The 18,817-nt window shown below is 34.4% G+C and overlaps 1 protein-coding gene across 1 annotated transcript; it reads right to left on the reverse strand.

Moving 5' to 3' along the window:
- Positions 1 to 526: 526 nt before the first annotated feature.
- LOC107017737 (translation factor GUF1 homolog, chloroplastic) lies at positions 527 to 18,275 on the reverse strand. The gene is made up of 22 exons (XM_015217981.2): positions 17,921 to 18,275; positions 16,817 to 16,993; positions 15,652 to 15,738; positions 14,370 to 14,426; positions 14,122 to 14,187; positions 13,227 to 13,289; positions 12,809 to 12,853; positions 12,553 to 12,653; positions 12,169 to 12,265; positions 11,387 to 11,458; positions 10,811 to 10,965; positions 10,668 to 10,725; positions 10,195 to 10,275; positions 10,007 to 10,093; positions 7,565 to 7,636; positions 7,332 to 7,466; positions 6,968 to 7,041; positions 4,158 to 4,245; positions 3,551 to 3,628; positions 2,447 to 2,522; positions 2,247 to 2,287; positions 527 to 912 (listed from the first exon to the last, which is right to left on the reverse strand). Exons 1-22 carry the CDS (start codon positions 18,155 to 18,157, stop codon positions 817 to 819), a joined length of 2,043 nt encoding a protein of 680 aa, XP_015073467.1. The 5' UTR covers positions 18,158 to 18,275; the 3' UTR covers positions 527 to 816.
- Between the last annotated feature and the right edge of the window lie 542 nt (positions 18,276 to 18,817).

The raw sequence follows: 18,817 nt of genomic DNA on the forward strand, positions 1-18,817 counted from the left end.
GTCATTGTTTTTGTTTTTTCATTCCATAAATTTCGTTTTTAAAAAAAAAATAAAAAATCGCTTAACTATATTAGTATCAACTTAAAAATTACTTTTCTTACCACTTTGTGTTGATTAAGTAGTAACCGTATTGTTTGAAGTTCTCTAATAAAGATATTTAACTCTTAATAAACTCTGTTTTTAGTCTGTCTTTGATTAATTTCCTTTCACTCTATGAAAGGGCAAATCATTAAAACATAAAGAAAATAGATCATTTGATAGGATGTATTAGAAAAAATAATGCATACATTATACTACTAATACGTTGAAATATTAACAATGCAAGGGCCAAAGGAATATTAGTGCATGCATTGATATGATTAAAGTCACCAATTGTCCCTCAAAACATTTTCCACATCCTATCCCTCGTATTTGTGAACAGTAATTTTTAAAAAAATTATGTAATATATGTTAATTTTTAATACACCAAATACTGCATAAAAATAATTCCAGCATAACTACCACAAGCGTAATGAATTGTTTGTGATCAGAAAAAAAATCAAGTGTAATTAACAAAAGATAATTGTTCCTTTATATACAAAGTCACTAAAATAGGAACTTCTCAATCTGAATTAGCTATTCATTAATGCTGTGTTTGAAATAATGCAAAAAACTCAAAAAGAAATAAAAAAAATTCCCAGGTCATACAGCTATTCACATGATATTTATATCAGAATCAATGTAGTCCCCACTTTCTTTACCGCATTTTGGCCCGCAAACCTAATCGGGTCTGACGAGGGTAGGATGTACGGTAAAAATCTTTACTAACAAAATGAATTATAAGACCTCTTTTTCAAGTTTTAATACAGCCATGAATGCTTCCTGTGGTACATCAACTTTACCAATGGCTTTCATCCTTTTCTTTCCTTCAGCCTGATGAAAAGATACAGCAAATAAATCGTTATGCATAATCATGCGGCCCCAGTTCACATACAACAATATATTCGGTGAAATCCAACTAGTGGGTCTGGAGAGAGTGAGTGTACGCAGATCTTACCCCTACCTCATAGAGATAGAGAGACTATTTCCGAAAGACCATCAAGTTTAAAAAAACATTTCAAAGCAGTTCGAAAAAGGAAATACAGAAATAAAAATGATACCACCAACAAGTAAACAAAATCACCATAAGAAGTGATACGAGTACATAAGCATAGTTAACTGCAACATTTTCACAAGCAAAATATTGAACAGTAAGCGTGGATTACTGTCTCATTTATATTACTTCCTCCTTTTCAATTTAAGTGTCACAGTTTGAGTAGACACGGAGTTTAAGAAAAGAATGGAGAATATTGAATCTTGTGGTTTTAAGCTAAATGTGTGTAACGTGCCAAAATGTTCTTTGATTCTTGTGGAGAGTTACCAAGCATAAAATGAGATATTTCTTTTAAAAACGACTACAAGGGGAAGTAAGATACTTGAATTGAAACAGGTAAGGGAAGAATGATCAATATAACGTGTTGATAAGTACTATTGCACCGTAAAAATCAACGCTTTCCTCCAAATTAAAGATTCTCAAGTAACTATGGAATAGGTCAGAACTGAAGGCCAATAGCAACTGGAAACATGACCAGGCTAGGTACTGGGTTCAGACTACTACATTTTCAAGATCTGCTAAAGAAAAAAAAAAGAGTAGAAACACAAGCTAAAAGATGATGTAGCACCAGAGGCAGAAGGGAGAACCGTAGAGGAAAGAAACACGAAATGTAGGGGGGAAAAGAGAAGTAGGTCATCGCCAACTTTTGAAATACCGGAATATGCCCTAGGATTGATCTGAACATCCAGAAACAGAAAGGGACTTGCCAGATACTACGGTCTGAAGTGGAAATCACTTCTAAAAATTGAATCGTCAAACACAGAGAAAAAAACTAAAGCAACAGTTAAATAGGCTCTCAATCCTTCAACATATGTAGTTTAAGGCCATATTCTCTACAAGTGTTGCTGCTTGGGTATAAGACTCAACTCCAAAAGATGCCACATGATTTCTAGTTATGGGTAGTATAACAAACCTAAACGTATCGCACAACTAACACAAGGGGAAGAACATCTTGTTGTAAATAATTTGATTTTCTTTGCATAGGTAAGCATAACCCTAATAACAGCACAAGCGAATATTTTAAGAAATACAGTCTAACCATGCACACGAGTAATTGTAACTAATAACGATGTCCCATAAGGCATTTGTTTAAGGGAACAGGGGTGTACGGTACCTGTTTCTTGAGCAGTTTCTTTTTTCTTGAGATGTCACCACCTACATGAACGAAGATGGAGTGTAAAAAAAAACTAAGAGATCATACACATGTCAATGTGAACATCATAAATTCTAGATTATCATGAGCAGCAGAAAGAAAATTCTTGCAAGGGATTTCAATATGTATATCATACTGTTAATATCATCTTGTAATCTTACCATAGCACTTGGCGAGAACATCCTTCCTGATAGCAGATATAGCCTCGCTGGCAATAACTTTTGAGCCAATGGTTGCCTGTCATGACAAATTAAGCATTCAATAAAACTAATAAGCTATGACAGGGAATAGCATTCACTACAACATTGCTTCACCTTGCATCTATGTTGTCGAGATACTTAAACACATAATAGCACGTTGTTTAAAATTACTAATAGCTTTGCTCAATAACGTGCACATTTTTAGGTCATTGAGAAATGTTTTGGTTTATTAATAGCACACGACGTCTCTATTAAAAAAGTCTGCTGAGTGCTGCTCATATAAAAGTCTCCATGAATAATCTTACGCTTTCTGAAAGTACACGTTCAAACAAGCATATATCCTTCGTAGCAAAAAAAGTAATATATAAGTGTGAAAAAACAATGCAGCACTCATGTTAAGAAATAATTTTGCTGCTCTCAAAATGACGGAATAAAACAGGGAGCTAAGCAGAAGAAATTGACTAGTTGCTGGGAGCGCAAGATGAAAGATTGCATCAACTTAAATATATATCTCTCACAAGATAGAATGTATAGTATATTCAATCATCAACAAAAGCACTCTTCCAAGGAATAGAAAAATTCAGCGTAAAGCTCAAAATAGAAAAGAAAAAGAACACGAAAAGAAAATAGTGTGTAGCCTATGCAAACCCCTTCACTATAAAGAATGAAGACACCCATGAAATCAGATTGATGTGAAATATGTACCAAACAATGATGCATTACTCTAGAGGGAGACTCATACTAACTGATGATACACTACTCCTAGAATTCACTTAAATACTTTATGAAACAACCAGGAAACAGCAACATGAAATCAATAACTAACTGAATTCACATTTGGCAGTAGTAGGAACCTAAGGCTTTTTCCTTAAGAAGAATCAAAGCACGAAAAGCATAGCAAAGATGTACTAACAATATGTATCATTTGAATGAGAAACTACCAAGAATAAATGCAAAAATCGCTTCCTCTTCGAATGAAAAAAAATAATGTGAAATATGAAAACTCTTAATTTCCATTATCACAAAAATAAAAAATATGATCAACTAAGAAAAGAGATTTACTACCTGAATTGGTACTTTAAACATTTGTCTGGGTATAAGTTCTTTTAGCTTTTGGGTTAAAGCCCTTCCCACAGAATATGCCTGAAAAAAAAATAGAGAAAAAGCAAAAGTTACATGTGCCAAGATAATAATTTGTCTCAAATAAAATGGAATAATTTCAGATTGGTAAATAAAGTAGAAAGTCAAGATACCTGCAAACTGTAACTCAATGACTAATCGTTTTTATTTTTGTACAAAAGTTGAAGACTTTAATAAACAGTCAAAAAAATTATAGGAGGAAATGACTTGGATTCCATCAATAACTAAGAACAGAAAATCAATAAACAATTGCCTGCCAGTCTGTTTTCAGGTACCTAATGAATGCTTATGTGGAAGATAGAAGTTACATTTTGTTAACCTATATTCATGAGGCATGCATGTGAAGTTATTCCAGTGCAGTAAACTGTAGCTGACATTGGATGAATTCAGTTTTTACATCATTTCCATTAGAAAAAGCTCCAAGTCTGTCTCTACTGTGCACCAGAAAAACTTTATGCAGTAGTTCCATTTCTTTAACATGAATTTGCATTCCGTTTTAAGCACAAACACATGTTACAACGTCCTTCCTTACCTTATCTTTATGTACGATTGTTGCCAAGGGTTCGACACGATCACCATTTATGAGAATATCAAGCTTTATCAAATCACTTTCTGTATACCTGGCAGGCACAATAGAGTGGATATCTCATTAGCAAGTCATGAATTAAACAGCAATAATCTTTGAGAATCCATGAAAAGATCTTTTTATGTATCCAGATATTCCAACTGATTTAGTAGTGGATCAAGCTAAATGTTAAAACTTAACAGTGTCCATTCACGAACAAAAATACCAAAAGTATACCTGATTCAGAATATCAAGCTAAATGTGTGCCTTTGACACATGCAGCAGAAATAGTGTGAGCTCTCTTTACATAGACATACCATGAAGGTCACATGTAAAAGAGTTCATAATTTTAATGCGAAAACACACTGGGTGTTTGGTAGGGAAGAAAACATGTTCTGGAAAAAGTTTCTTATTTTCCCATGTTTAGTTGGACAAAAATTTTGGAAAACAATTTCTCAAGGAAAAGAAGTTCCTGAAAAATAGGAAAATGACTTCCTTGATGGAAGTGGGGAAAACAAGTTCTATAAGTGACTTTCTATGTTTATTGTATCCCCCGCCCACCCAACGCCACCAACCCCTACCCCTTGACCATCCCATCCCGCCACCCCCTCCTACCCCTACATTTTTTGCTCGATTACATATAAATACTCTTGAGATAACAATTTTTTGCTTACTTACCGAACACTAGAAAATGAGTAAGAAACCAACTTGTTTTCAAGAAACATTTTCTAGCCAAACACACCCACAAAAGGTCTTTGACCCATTGTACTGTAAGGTTTAGAATGTTGAAGTCAAAGTCATGATACCAAAAAAAAAGTAAATACAACTAGATTGCATCTGTTGCTTCCACCTATTATGCCATGGACAGTGAAAACTTCCAACTAGAATACCTAACTACCAATAAACTTTTTACAATTTTTTGATGGAATAACAATAGGGATCTTCTTTCTGCAGCAAGACCATTTTTTTTCATGGAATAACAAAAAATAACAATATGCTGATTTTATGTGGAAAGAGATTTTATAACGTTTGAAGGGGGCCCTTGGCTTCACTAGTAAAGTTGTTGTCATGTGACCTGGAGAGGTCACGGATTTGAGCTGCGGAAACAGCCTCTTGCAGAAATACAGGGTAAAACTGCATATAATAAACTCGAGTGGTCCATCCTTCCCTGCACCCCACACATAGCGAGAGCTTAGTGCACCGGGCTGCCCTTTTTAGATTTCATAATGTTCTCCTTTAGGCGAAATGATCTGGTAGACCCATATACTTGTATCAGTTTGTATTCTGGACCATTCTACTCAATCTTTTGTCAACTGAACCCTTAAACTCAATTAAAACGAGACTTTTAAGCCCCTCCAACCATGTGTGCAGCTCACTCTCCTTTACATAAATAACATGTCATATCTATGTCAGATATATTAATTCTATGTCATAATTATTTCATAACTATTTTTTAAAATTGTTAATCAAAATTATCTAATAAAAGGTAAAAGAATAAAATGTTAATTTACTCTTTAGAGTATTATTTCACCATTTTATGTTCAACTTTTTCGTCAGCTTCATTACTTCGATTTCATGTTTTGCATTTTCATATGTTTTTATGTGTTTTGTTTGATCTATTGATATATTTGTTTAATGAGGGGAAGCAGTGGTGAAGCTCTTAGTGGTGAAGCTCTTGGTGAGCTATAATGGAAAAAATAAAAAATTCATACATCTGATTTCCCCATTTCATGGCCAAAATCTATGGAGAAAGTCATCATCGCCATTTTTGTCGGGAAAATCAATACTCTCATCCTCACATGTCTACGTCTCCACCGCACACTATCACCATTTTCCTTTCCTCCTCAACTCCCACAAAATCAACAACCTAGGTCATCACACCATCAGATCTGGTCTCCGGCGTGCACCACCAACGCCGCTTCTCTCTCATGCCACTGCGATTCAGTGCTCCGACGAGTACCACCAACACCGCTTTCTCCCTCCGTGGTGAATCAATGGACTTAAGTTATATCAAAGATCTGATAAATTGATGTTAATAGATTTTGAAGAAGGAAAAAAAGTTGGGTTTAGGATGAAAATGGTTGAAAAAGATTCTGAAGAAGGAAAAAAAATTGGTTTTGGGATGAAAAGGATTTTGAAGAAGGAAAAAAAAGATTAGGTTTGGAATGAAAATGGCTAAAAAGGATGGTGTAGTGGGTGAAGAAGGAGGAATTTTTAAATAATTATTTTTTCAAAATTTATTTCTTTTTTAATTTTAATTTTTTTTTAACCCAAAAATGTCATTCACTCGCTTTAAGAGCGTAGTTACACACTTTTGTCAACTCAGACATTCTAATGCCACATAAGTCTGGTCAATGGCCAGAGGGATTTGTTAAATTGTGTTTTATTAAGTTCAAGGGCTCAGTTGACAAATGATTAAGCAGGAGGGTCCAGAATACAAATTGATACAAGTATAAGGGTTCACTAAACCATTTCGCCTCTCCTTTATCATGTGAACTTCTCCTATTCCTCATATGTAAGAGAGAGTGGATATGTATCAAAAGAAAAGTGGATACAAATTTGTCATTAACCTTGGAAAAAAATTAATAAATCAACTGAATGCTCGTTACCCCAATCAATTCAATAGTGAAAGAAGCATGACTTCACTCTGTTTACAAAGAACTTAAAAGTGAAAACAAGACATGGAGTTAATATTTAAAAGCGGGTGTAAGTTCCAGATTATTAGGAGATCAAAATGATTAAAGATAGACTTGATATTGCATATTATATTGACTTACCCAATGAAGTTGTATTCCATGCTTGCATAACCTTTGCTTCTTGACTTTAGCTGATCAAAGAAATCTCCAACCATCTGACGAAGAAAATTGAAATATCATAACCGGACAAAGAAAGACCCTGCTCAACATTCATACATGTTCTTACATAAAAGCAAAAGAAAATAAAAAGGAAACAAAATTCAACATGGAATCCTTAAAAAATGAATACACATCATAAATAGCGAAGTACCAAAACAACTAGTGAACAAGACGACAGCCACCCAAATTTTACATCCTTTGGACATGTATGTTTTGTACCCTCCCCCTTTTACAATAGACAAGGGCGCTAGATCAGAGCACTGGTTAACTAGTTACAAAATAGTACCTCAGCAAGTGGCAATTCATATATGATTGATGCTCTATTCTCGGTAATATATTTCATCTCTTTGAATATTCCTCGTCGATCTTGAGCCAGTTCCATAAGAGCACCTATATATTCTTTTGGTGTGAGCAGCTCAATCTGTGTGGAGAAGAATCACAAGCAGATGCCCAACTAGTTAGAAGTGAGACCGCATACAAAATACAAATTAGACAAGAGTCGGGAAATCAGAGAGTAACCTTAACAAATGGCTCTTCAATTGACCGTCTTTTTCCAGGTTCAGGAAGCAAAGATGGATTTGAACACTCAACCTGGATCAGATCAGATACATGCATATAAAAACATAACATCAAAAGGCAGTCTCCCATACAAAGTAGCGATATCGGAACATGAACATATACTGCTTGAAAGGATGAAAAACTTAAGCAATGAACTATTTATAAACATCAAAAGACAGTCTCCCATACAAAGTAGCAATATTGGAACATGAACATATGCTGCTTGAAAGGATAAAAAACCTAAGCAATGAACTATTTATAAACATCAAAAGACAGTCTCCCATACAAAGTAGCGATATCGGAACATGAACATATGCTGCTTGAAAGGATAAAAAACCTAAGCAATGAACTATTTATAAACATCAAAAGACAGTCTCCCATACAAAGTAGCGATATCGGAACATGAACATATGCTGCTTGAAAGGATAAAAAACCTAAGCAATGAACTATTTATAAACATCAAAAGACAGTCTCCCATACAAAGTAGCGATATCGGAACATGAACATATGCTGCTTGAAAGGATAAAAAACCTAAGCAATGAACTATTTATAAACATCAAAAGACAGTCTCCCATACAAAGTAGCGATATCGGAACATGAACATATGCTGCTTGAAAGGATAAAAAACCTAAGCAATGAACTATTTATAAACATCAAAAGACAGTCTCCCATACAAAGTAGCGATATCGGAACATGAACATATGCTGCTTGAAAGGATAAAAAACCTAAGCAATGAACTATTTATAAACATCAAAAGACAGTCTCCCATACAAAGTAGCGATATCGGAACATGAACATATGCTGCTTGAAAGGATAAAAAACCTAAGCAATGAACTATTTATAAACATCAAAAGACAGTCTCCCATACAAAGTAGCGATATCGGAACATGAACATATGCTGCTTGAAAGGATAAAAAACCTAAGCAATGAACTATTTATAAACATCAAAAGACAGTCTCCCATACAAAGTAGCGATATCGGAACATGAACATATGCTGCTTGAAAGGATAAAAAACCTAAGCAATGAACTATTTATAAACATCAAAAGACAGTCTCCCATACAAAGTAGCGATATCGGAACATGAACATATGCTGCTTGAAAGGATAAAAAACCTAAGCAATGAACTATTTATAAACATCAAAAGACAGTCTCCCATACAAAGTAGCGATATCGGAACATGAACATATGCTGCTTGAAAGGATAAAAAACCTAAGCAATGAACTATTTATAAACATCAAAAGACAGTCTCCCATACAAAGTAGCGATATCGGAACATGAACATATGCTGCTTGAAAGGATAAAAAACCTAAGCAATGAACTATTTATAAACATCAAAAGACAGTCTCCCATACAAAGTAGCGATATCGGAACATGAACATATGCTGCTTGAAAGGATAAAAAACCTAAGCAATGAACTATTTATAAACATCAAAAGACAGTCTCCCATACAAAGTAGCGATATCGGAACATGAACATATGCTGCTTGAAAGGATAAAAAACCTAAGCAATGAACTATTTATAAACATCAAAAGACAGTCTCCCATACAAAGTAGCGATATCGGAACATGAACATATGCTGCTTGAAAGGATAAAAAACCTAAGCAATGAACTATTTATAAACATCAAAAGACAGTCTCCCATACAAAGTAGCGATATCGGAACATGAACATATGCTGCTTGAAAGGATAAAAAACCTAAGCAATGAACTATTTATAAACATCAAAAGACAGTCTCCCATACAAAGTAGCGATATCGGAACATGAACATATGCTGCTTGAAAGGATAAAAAACCTAAGCAATGAACTATTTATAAACATCAAAAGACAGTCTCCCATACAAAGTAGCGATATCGGAACATGAACATATGCTGCTTGAAAGGATAAAAAACCTAAGCAATGAACTATTTATAAACATCAAAAGACAGTCTCCCATACAAAGTAGCGATATCGGAACATGAACATATGCTGCTTGAAAGGATAAAAAACCTAAGCAATGAACTATTTATAAACATCAAAAGACAGTCTCCCATACAAAGTAGCGATATCGGAACATGAACATATGCTGCTTGAAAGGATAAAAAACCTAAGCAATGAACTATTTATAAACATCAAAAGACAGTCTCCCATACAAAGTAGCAATATTGGAACATGAACATATGCTGCTTGAAAGGATAAAAAACCTAAGCAATGAACTATTTATAAACATCAAAAGACAGTCTCCCATACAAAGTAGCAATATTGGAACATGAACATATACAGCTTGAAAGGGTGAAAAACTTAAGAGATGAACAATTTATAATACTCTGAAAAAAGTCAACATTTAGAGATAAGCTCTGACAATTTCATCGGAACAAAGAGGCACAACTCAGTATAAAAAGTTGAGTACAGGGCAAGAGATGTTACAGTATCACCATCTATGCAATTGACTCTGTAAACAACACTTGGGGCTGTAGTTATTAGAGACAAATTGTACTCGCGCTCGAGCCTTTCCTGGTGAAACAAAAGTTCATCAGAGCACATGAGAAGCACAGCCATCAAGTAAAACCTAACCTAGTTATTAACAGAGAAGTTAACACAAACATTATTCTGACCTGAACAATTTCCATGTGAAGAAGACCCAAAAACCCACATCGAAATCCAAAACCCATAGCACTTGAAGTCTCTGGCTCAAACTGCACATTTGGAATTATGAGAGAAAGATCTTACACAAATTTGCAACTTCCAAGTTGATGAAAAATATCCTTAACAATTGTTTTAAGTAAAAAAGGAAGATAAAATGGTTAGTACACAAGAATATGCATCAATCTGCAAATTTATTAAACAATATTTGGCAAAGGATCATAATGGGGACGACTGCTGTGAATGCATATATATATGAACATAACCAACATTTCCAAGTATATCATAAAAGCCACTGTAAAACAAAGGACACATGATGCACAAGATTATGAACACTGACTACAAAAATAAAGCTTCACAAGTTTTCAAAAGCATTGCTGCGAGAAAGTTCAGGAACACAACAAAAACTGTCAGAGTTTATAATGTAAGACCAAAAAAAAATTACCTTCAATGCAGCATCATTAAGTTGCAATTTCTCCAACGCATCGCGAAGCTCACTAAACCTGCAGGAATATTGATAACCGTTTATAGGGGAAAATTATTCGAATTCATACATATATTAAAGAAAGTTTATAAATAGAAATATACTGGTCGGCATCAACAGGGAACAAGCCACAAAAAACCATTGGAGTAGCCTCCTTGTATCCCGGTAATGATTGTTCTGCTTTTCTCTGGAAGTGTGTTATAGTGTCACCCACCCTAGCATCAGCTACGGATCTTATGGAAGCTGAAAGAAACCCCACCTGAAATGATAAACTGAAAATCTTGCAATCCCATCATTTAAAGAAAATTGACCTATTTAAAATGAAAATTTGAAGGTACCCTATCATGATTTGTTAATGTTTGTCAAATCAATTATTAGTTTCTTTTTCGTTTTTCAATGATTTGCAATACTTTGACGCATTGATTTCTCGATAATTTTATCATAATAGTGGTGTCTGAGCCACCCTGTGGGCACCTCGATTTTTCCACCAAGCACCTGACCCCCACCAGCAAAGCTACCGAGTAACTTTGGCCATCAAGGCTTAGATAGATGGGAAGAAATTACCTAGTGATTTTTGTCACTGTTGAGTATGATTTCTCAATAATTAACTGTAGAATCAAATCTGTCTATCTTGGTTTTCAAGGTTGTAAAATTAAATAAGTCAGATAAGATATTTTTACCTCTCCAGCGTATAATTGATCAACTTGCAACTGGTTGGGAGATAAAACTCCTAATTCATCAGCATAATAATCCTGCATTTGTTGTAGTTGAGAATAAGCCAACAGATATTGTGATTTATCCATCAACCAAAAAAGAGAACAGAACGAGTTCAGAAAACTGAGAAGGTCATTGGTAAAGAAATCCTCGTACAAAAGAAAAGAGGATCTAAGTAGAGATTGATATAGCACTCCAGAACAAGATGCCTTCAAAATTTAACACATAGACCCTAATCAGAAAACTAAAAGAAAAAAAGAAGAAGATTATCATAGGAATAGTTTTCCATCAGTAAGGTTGTACCTCAGAGTATGTCTGATTCTTTAAGACATCAAGAGGTTATTGATATTCATCAGATCCAAGGGGTAATTGAAGATTTGAAGGTTCTAGAATGAACTACTAATTCTATGGGATGAAAGCATACTATTTCTTGTACAAGATTTCTTTTAACACGGATTAGGAGTTAATAGCATTTAACCCCTTATTGTAAGGGGAAAAAAAGCTTATGAACTCTAAAAGATTAGTTTTTTCACACATATCGGCTTAGTTGTTAACTGCCTACAAACTATTCTTGCTTTACATTCTCCTTGGGTAGCAAATCAGGTCTTTCTTATCGAACAATAAGTCAGATTATTATTCTCAACAGTGGAGCACATAGAATCGCAACTATATCACAGAATGTTAGATGATGATTCTCCAAATGACCACCTGGTACAAAATAAAAGGTTAAGTATATATTAAGAAATACCTTCCCACTGGCCATAAAAAGCACTCTATCACCTTTCTTAATAGTCCCATCAATGACTCGAAAATAAACAATAACGCCCCGATATGGATCATAGTAACTGCAAAGGGAAAAAAATTCGTTATTATGATGTGTTATTCCAAGTACATGCTAGCAGCTTTGAATAAAATTCACAACATTAGTATTTTGTTTGCAAATATGGTAACATCTTCCAAAGTAAATAGTAGATAACATCAATCATATTGAGATTAAAACCAGTATTTAACATTGGGTATTGCAACTGCAAGACTCAAAATCTATGAGTATTTCCATGCATAATCTTTCAAATATCTGAATATGGTAGTGAAATAACGCTAATATATTCAAAGGGCTATCAATCAGATATACCTGTCAAATATAAGAGCCCTCAGAGGCCTTTCGGCAGTATCACGTGGAGGTGGAATCCTCTGAACAATCGCGTTTAGAATTTCAGTAATACCTATTCCTTCCTACTGAGCAGAAAACACATATCAAATCCCGCAAGTTGTAGTAAGGCTACTTATTCAACCACTACTTCACCTTTTCTTCTCTTTGATCAAACGTAGAATCTGCCATGTATTCTTTGAACAGAAAGAATGGGAAATGAGTGTTATCAAAGAATTACCTTTGCTGAGGTGTATATGGCATTGCTACAATCCAGGCCAACAATCTATACAACAAGATGAGTTGATTCTATGGTTAAATGTGAAGTTACAGAAGCGTCAAGTATCTTTTTCCTTCAATCATATCCTGACAGCTATACGGCAAACCATTGACAGCAGAGCATGGAAAAACATAAATTATCAATTAAGGCATTATAGTGGTCATCTAACCTTAGAGAAAAATTGCAAAAAAAAATAGAGCAAGTAGTACTAGTCACAACAGCATTAGTAATGTTGAGAATGCCAACCAGAGGGGTAGTAGGAATCTTAGCCATTGCATAGTGATTTAGTGGTGCAGACTTAATATGGTACCACAAATAGTATCTATAACTATAGTAACAGACACAAAGTTCTGAACTGTATTTATATCAACAAACCAACCTCTTCTATCTCTTGACAAACACGAGCTGGATCAGCCCCTGGAAGATCAATCTTGTTCAAAACCTGAGGAGAAGAATCATCATTCTTGTAAATAAACAAATAACTAAATAAGTAAGAAACGACATGATTTGAAGATAACAATGACAAAAGAACTGGGGCTTCATGATGGATAAGAAACGACGAGAGCAAAGATGCTCCTGCATCTCTACCATGATGTAGAGCACATTTAGAAAATCAACAAACTAGTGAATCGTAGCTTTGAAGTAATTTGTGCATCCAACCCAAAACCTCAATGCAATGAGTTGAGTGTCCAAGGACACCATAAACCTCTTGTGAGGCCCTTGCACAGAAAGTGTAGCATTCCCAAACACCCTTTGGGAACCCTTAAATCGAAGCTACCTAGGTGTTTACTGAATAAAAGCTCAGATGACATTAAAGGAGAGTAAAGAAAAGACAAAGAACTCTTAAAAATTTTGGTTGTTGATAGTATACAAGAGGGGCTTCTTATATAAGACGGTTCAGTATACATACAATAAGGTAAGTAATTTAATTCCTACAATTGGATACAGTATATTCTAAAATACTGTATATCCTACGCAATAATCTTCATAAGATTCTCTACTCAAGTTCAATCAATTTAAACAAGCAGTGATTCAGACACATTTAAATATATAACTAAATCAAAGCTGTTGACTTTCAATAGTTTTGGAAAAACAAACTTAGCCAATTTAAAACTATTAATCATGAATCGCTAGAAACCATCAATAATAAATAAATATTGTAACATCAGAAATCGGCTGATATTTGCCATAATTGAAACATCTGATATAGTTATGTGCTTGGAATGTAAGTCACGATATACCAATAAAAAAAAAATGGCATTCCACCAACTTACCGGGATGATCTCAAGATTGTTTTCCAATGCTAAATACACATTAGCCAGGGTTTGTGCCTCTACTCCCTATAACATAAGAACTCAACTTCAGAATTGGTCACTTTAAAGAACTCAATTTACTGAATAAAATGAAATAGAGCAGTTCATATCCTTTAAACTACAGCAACTAATTAGAACTGCAACTTAGAATCATCATATGCATGGTATGATTATATTCAAAAATATAGAGGAGGCAAGTGATTTTAAACCTGGGACGCATCAACTACAAGTAGTGCACCTTCACAGGCAGCAAGAGACCGAGAGACCTGATATTAAAGAAGAATTAATATGGCATCAAATGGAAATCTGATTTGTGCTTCGCCAAGAGACAATTCACAAATCAACCACCTTTGGGGCACACTACAAATGCATTATGCATTTTGGTGGATTTGGTCTGCTAATTTATAGCATATTGGGTGATTCCACTAGGCTTGATGAAAGTTGGTTAGTCACTGGAAGACAGAGCAAGTTTTAAGTGAAAATGAATTATCTACATTTTAATGGTCAGCTGGTCATGTCAACATTTCCAAAGCCAAATATATAAGAATCGCCAAGGAGTAGGGTATTTTATAGTTGGGTCCCCACATATATTTGGAACTGATCTCACTTGATTATCCCCCAACAACCAAGTCTAAAAAGAAGTTTAACAAAAAGATCAGAAATATATAGATCTAAATGAACCATGGACGGGAGTGCCTAACATGGTATCTATATTCCCTCCTTCCCAATTTATGTGGTGGTTTTTGACTAGGCATCGAGTTTAAGAAAGAAAGAGACTTTTGAAACTTGTGGTCTAAAACAAGACAGACACTTGTACGGAATCATCTCATAAGGGTAAACAAAAAAAACTTAAAAATTATTTCAAAAAAAAAAAAGAAGTGTGACATTCTTTTTGGGACAGGTGAAAAGGAAAATATACCACATAAATTAGAGCAGCGGAAGTATTAGATAAATGCTAAAGTAAAATTGTTGATCCCTAACCTCCTTCAAGATCAACAAAAGTTATACATTATTAGGCTTAACTTCTCAATCTTTTTTGCTTTGGTTAAATCATTTCGAACGGGCCAAATTAACAATAACAACCACAAATAAGTGGCATATATGTCGTGGTGAAAGCAACTTACAATTTGAGTCCTTGATGAGCTATTCACCACACAAACCAAACGGTGTTGTAAAATTCTAATTAGATAAGAAATGAGATTGCTTAAGTTATGACCAGGTTCAGCTTGGTATATGACATCTTCAATTTAAGATGATGATGCAATCACTTCATATATATAGGAAATTTTTTCAATTATATTGTTACACTACAAATTCGTTGTTGTTTTGACAAAATTAACATCTTGCTCAGTAACCCACCTATGAATATGAAACATGAAACAAAAACCATATGCATAGAGAGTGTATACCTTATAAGATTAGGATGGTTGGCATACTGTAAAATTGAGAATTAGCACAACACTTTCATGTTAAACCATTTCTGCCACATACCTCATACGAGAAATCTACATGACCTGGAGTGTCAATCAGATTAAGGCAATATGGCTCATTTTCATAAATGAAACGCATTCGAGCAGCCTGCAACAAAAAGCTACATGAATTTACTTTGTTTGCATTACAACATATCCACAAATGGGGTCTGGAGAGGGTAAGACGTACGCAAACCTTACCACTACCTTTGTGGGGTAGAGAGGTTGTTTCCGATAGACCGTCGGATCAAAAAAATGTAAATGAAACAGGGTGTAAAGAATAAGGGACAGCAAATAACAAGATAAGGCAAATGAGGCAAAGAAACACAGACTGCAAATAGAATGATCAATACTGAGACAAAGAAAGGTTTTAAGAACATATAACTCAAATTTTTTGTTGCAACTCTTTCTACTTTCGTCAATTAACACAATATCGCCTCAAACAGCAAATAGCATGGAACTTTATCATGTATATTGCTCATCCATAACTAGTCAAACAAGCATGCGCTTAATGTAGATCCCTCGTGTAAGTTCATGGTTACGGAAAACTCTTATGTATCTCTAACTATTGTTCCCACACTTATGACTATTCCTTCATAGCTAATTATTTATGGCATTCTATGTTGCTCAGACCCCACTCCTTCTACCTTTTCTAGCATTCTGCTAAGCCTACTATTACACATAAGAGTATTGGAGGGAAATGTGAATATAAGGTTGCCTTCATGCAATATGCCAGAAACATCGTTAAAACAAGTGGTCTTTCCATTATAGGAAACTTAAAAATAGAGAAATAGTTCATTCTTTTATAATTTGCACGATATTTAAAAGAGGAAGGTTCTAAAAATAACAACTTGCTCTTATCCTAGAAGCCCCCATAAATGAGACGATTGCTCATCAAAGGAAAGAATGATTTTATCACACTGAAATCCCGTAAATAGCAATGAAACGCTACAGCTTGCATTTTACTGTCAACAAGTATCAGTTTCTACGTTCTAGTAGTAGTACTATATACATTATCACTCAACATAAATTAGAAGTCTGAAGTGTGTCTTGTCGCTATCTTCATAAATACTGTTGGAATCAAACAAACTATCAACTATACCAGAAATCTTACTAAAAGCTCACATTGAAACCAAGTAAAATATGTTTTTCCTTGTTGGGGTTCTGGGTTAATAATTACAACGCACCTGCAATTTGATAGTGATGCCTCTTTCTCTCTCCAAATCCATATTATCTAGAAACTGTTCCTTCATGTCTCGGCTCTCTACGGTTCCCGTCATTTGCAGCAACTTATCTGCCAACGTCGATTTCCCGTGATCAATATGTGCTATTATTGAGAAATTCCTTATATTTGATATTGGTACCTACATACATACAAATATAGCAAATGCCAATTCATCTAACCAAATGAAATATCACAAAACAATGGACTTAAGTTATATAGACTCGTGTTTACATAATCAATAAAATTTAACCTATGATAGCAGATTAGTTACCATTTTTAACAAATAATCTATCAGTTCATCAAGAGATTTATCTATAAGTGAGCTGATCAAGCAAAGTACTTTTTATACATGTCCTTTTTACACTTTTTTAACATTTGATAGCAAGTCAGTTGCTGTTTTTCTTCTTATTTGTTTATAACCCTAGTGTACAGGCCAGCTTGCGCTCACCTCGACTAATTCGACGGGATATTTATCACCTCTCACCAACAACATGTACGAGTTTCTCTGTGCACCAAGTCTAGGACAGATAAGGATAAATCACCTAATATTTTGTTCCTGTTAGAATTTGAACCTGAGACCATCTCGTGGTTCTCAAATCTCAACCTACTATATTTACCACTAAGCCACACCGTTGGGTGCTAGAAGTAATTTTACTCAAACAATCTATTTATGTTTATCAAGAAATTTTCCTATAATTTTCTATTAAGTGAGCAAATTTTGTAAATATTTAAGTGTTTACGATATCATTGAAAGGTTAGTTACTATTTTTATCAGATAATCAATCTATTTTCTCCTTTTAAATCTGCTTTGACATGTGTTTTACTTGAGCTGACAGTCTCTCCAAAAAGTAAGGTCTGCGCATACACTCTACAATCCTCAACACTCCACCTACAGAATTTCAGTAGTTATGTTGTTGTTGTTGATGTTGTTATTGCAATCAGTTAATCGTTTATCGAAAAAATTAACTAACAAATTACCTAATAAATGAGCTGATTATGTAAATACTTAAACTTCAGTGCATATAACTCTTATCAAACTGAAAAACAAAAAATACGAAAATGAGACCTTCAACAGACGGTCTTTCCCGGCGCGAGCTGTGGCTTCGAGGTCAGTCGCAGCTGCTTGGCAATCCACACGCAAGCTACTACGCCACCGTTGCCGCCGCCGTCGTACGGACTGAGCTCCGTCGCTGCGTTTGCTTTTTAAGTGTTGACTGAAGTAGAGATTCGTAGGAAGGTTAAAGCAATTCTGGTGCTGCTGATGATGAATGAACTTGGGGCGGCAAAAATTGGCAGTCGCCATTTTCGAATGGCGCAACTGATAGAATTTGGTGCAATTTTGCTATATATCTTTCCAGTTTTTTTTTTCAGCCACAAGATGAAACGATTAGGCAAGAAAAACATTTAATTGAATTTGCCGGTTTTTCTCCCTATCGATTATTAGTAGTATCAAAACTATATAATATATACTTATCTCACATTATATCTCGAGTAATTTAATTTACTTGTAAACATTAGTAATTACTTTTCGAAGAAAATTATGTATCAAGACAATTTTAATTTGATATAAATAAGCATTATTAATCTTGATTATTATGAATTAAAAAACTTTTACAGATAAAGATTTGTGGTAGGAAAGAGTGAGATTGAAATACCTTTTAGTTGTAGTTGACTCCAAAAATATTTGAACTATTCATGTCTATTTACGATTAGCATTCAATGGTTAATTAACTTGTTTTGGCCCCGAATCCCAGAAATCACAAATGTAAGCTTTCAAAGTCTATTTATTTTTTTCGATGAAAATCATCGAAAGAAATGTTTTGAATCATTTATATCATAGACTAAAGATTTATTTTGAGCAAGCTAAAAAAACTTATGCTAATATAATTGACTAATGCATAATATTGCATAAATTACAAGTTTCAAAGAACAATTTAATATTTTGCCTATAAGATTGAGTTTT

This window comes from Solanum pennellii, chromosome 4, assembly GCF_001406875.1.
Source record: "Solanum pennellii chromosome 4, SPENNV200".
Lineage (NCBI taxonomy): Eukaryota > Viridiplantae > Streptophyta > Magnoliopsida > Solanales > Solanaceae > Solanum > Solanum pennellii.

Excerpts from the sequence above, each read along its gene's own strand:
- LOC107017737 (XM_015217981.2), bottom strand. The coding sequence starts at position 18,157 with ATGGCGACTGCCAATTTTTGCCGCCCCAAGTTCATTCATCATCAGCAG. Across the intron at positions 7,042-7,331 it reads ATGAATTGCCACTTGCTGAG|ATGGTTGGAGATTTCTTTGA; the intron begins GTACTATTTTGT and ends TTTCTTCGTCAG. Across the intron at positions 2,288-2,446 it reads TGTTCTCGCCAAGTGCTATG|GTGGTGACATCTCAAGAAAA; the intron begins GTAAGATTACAA and ends TCGTTCATGTAG.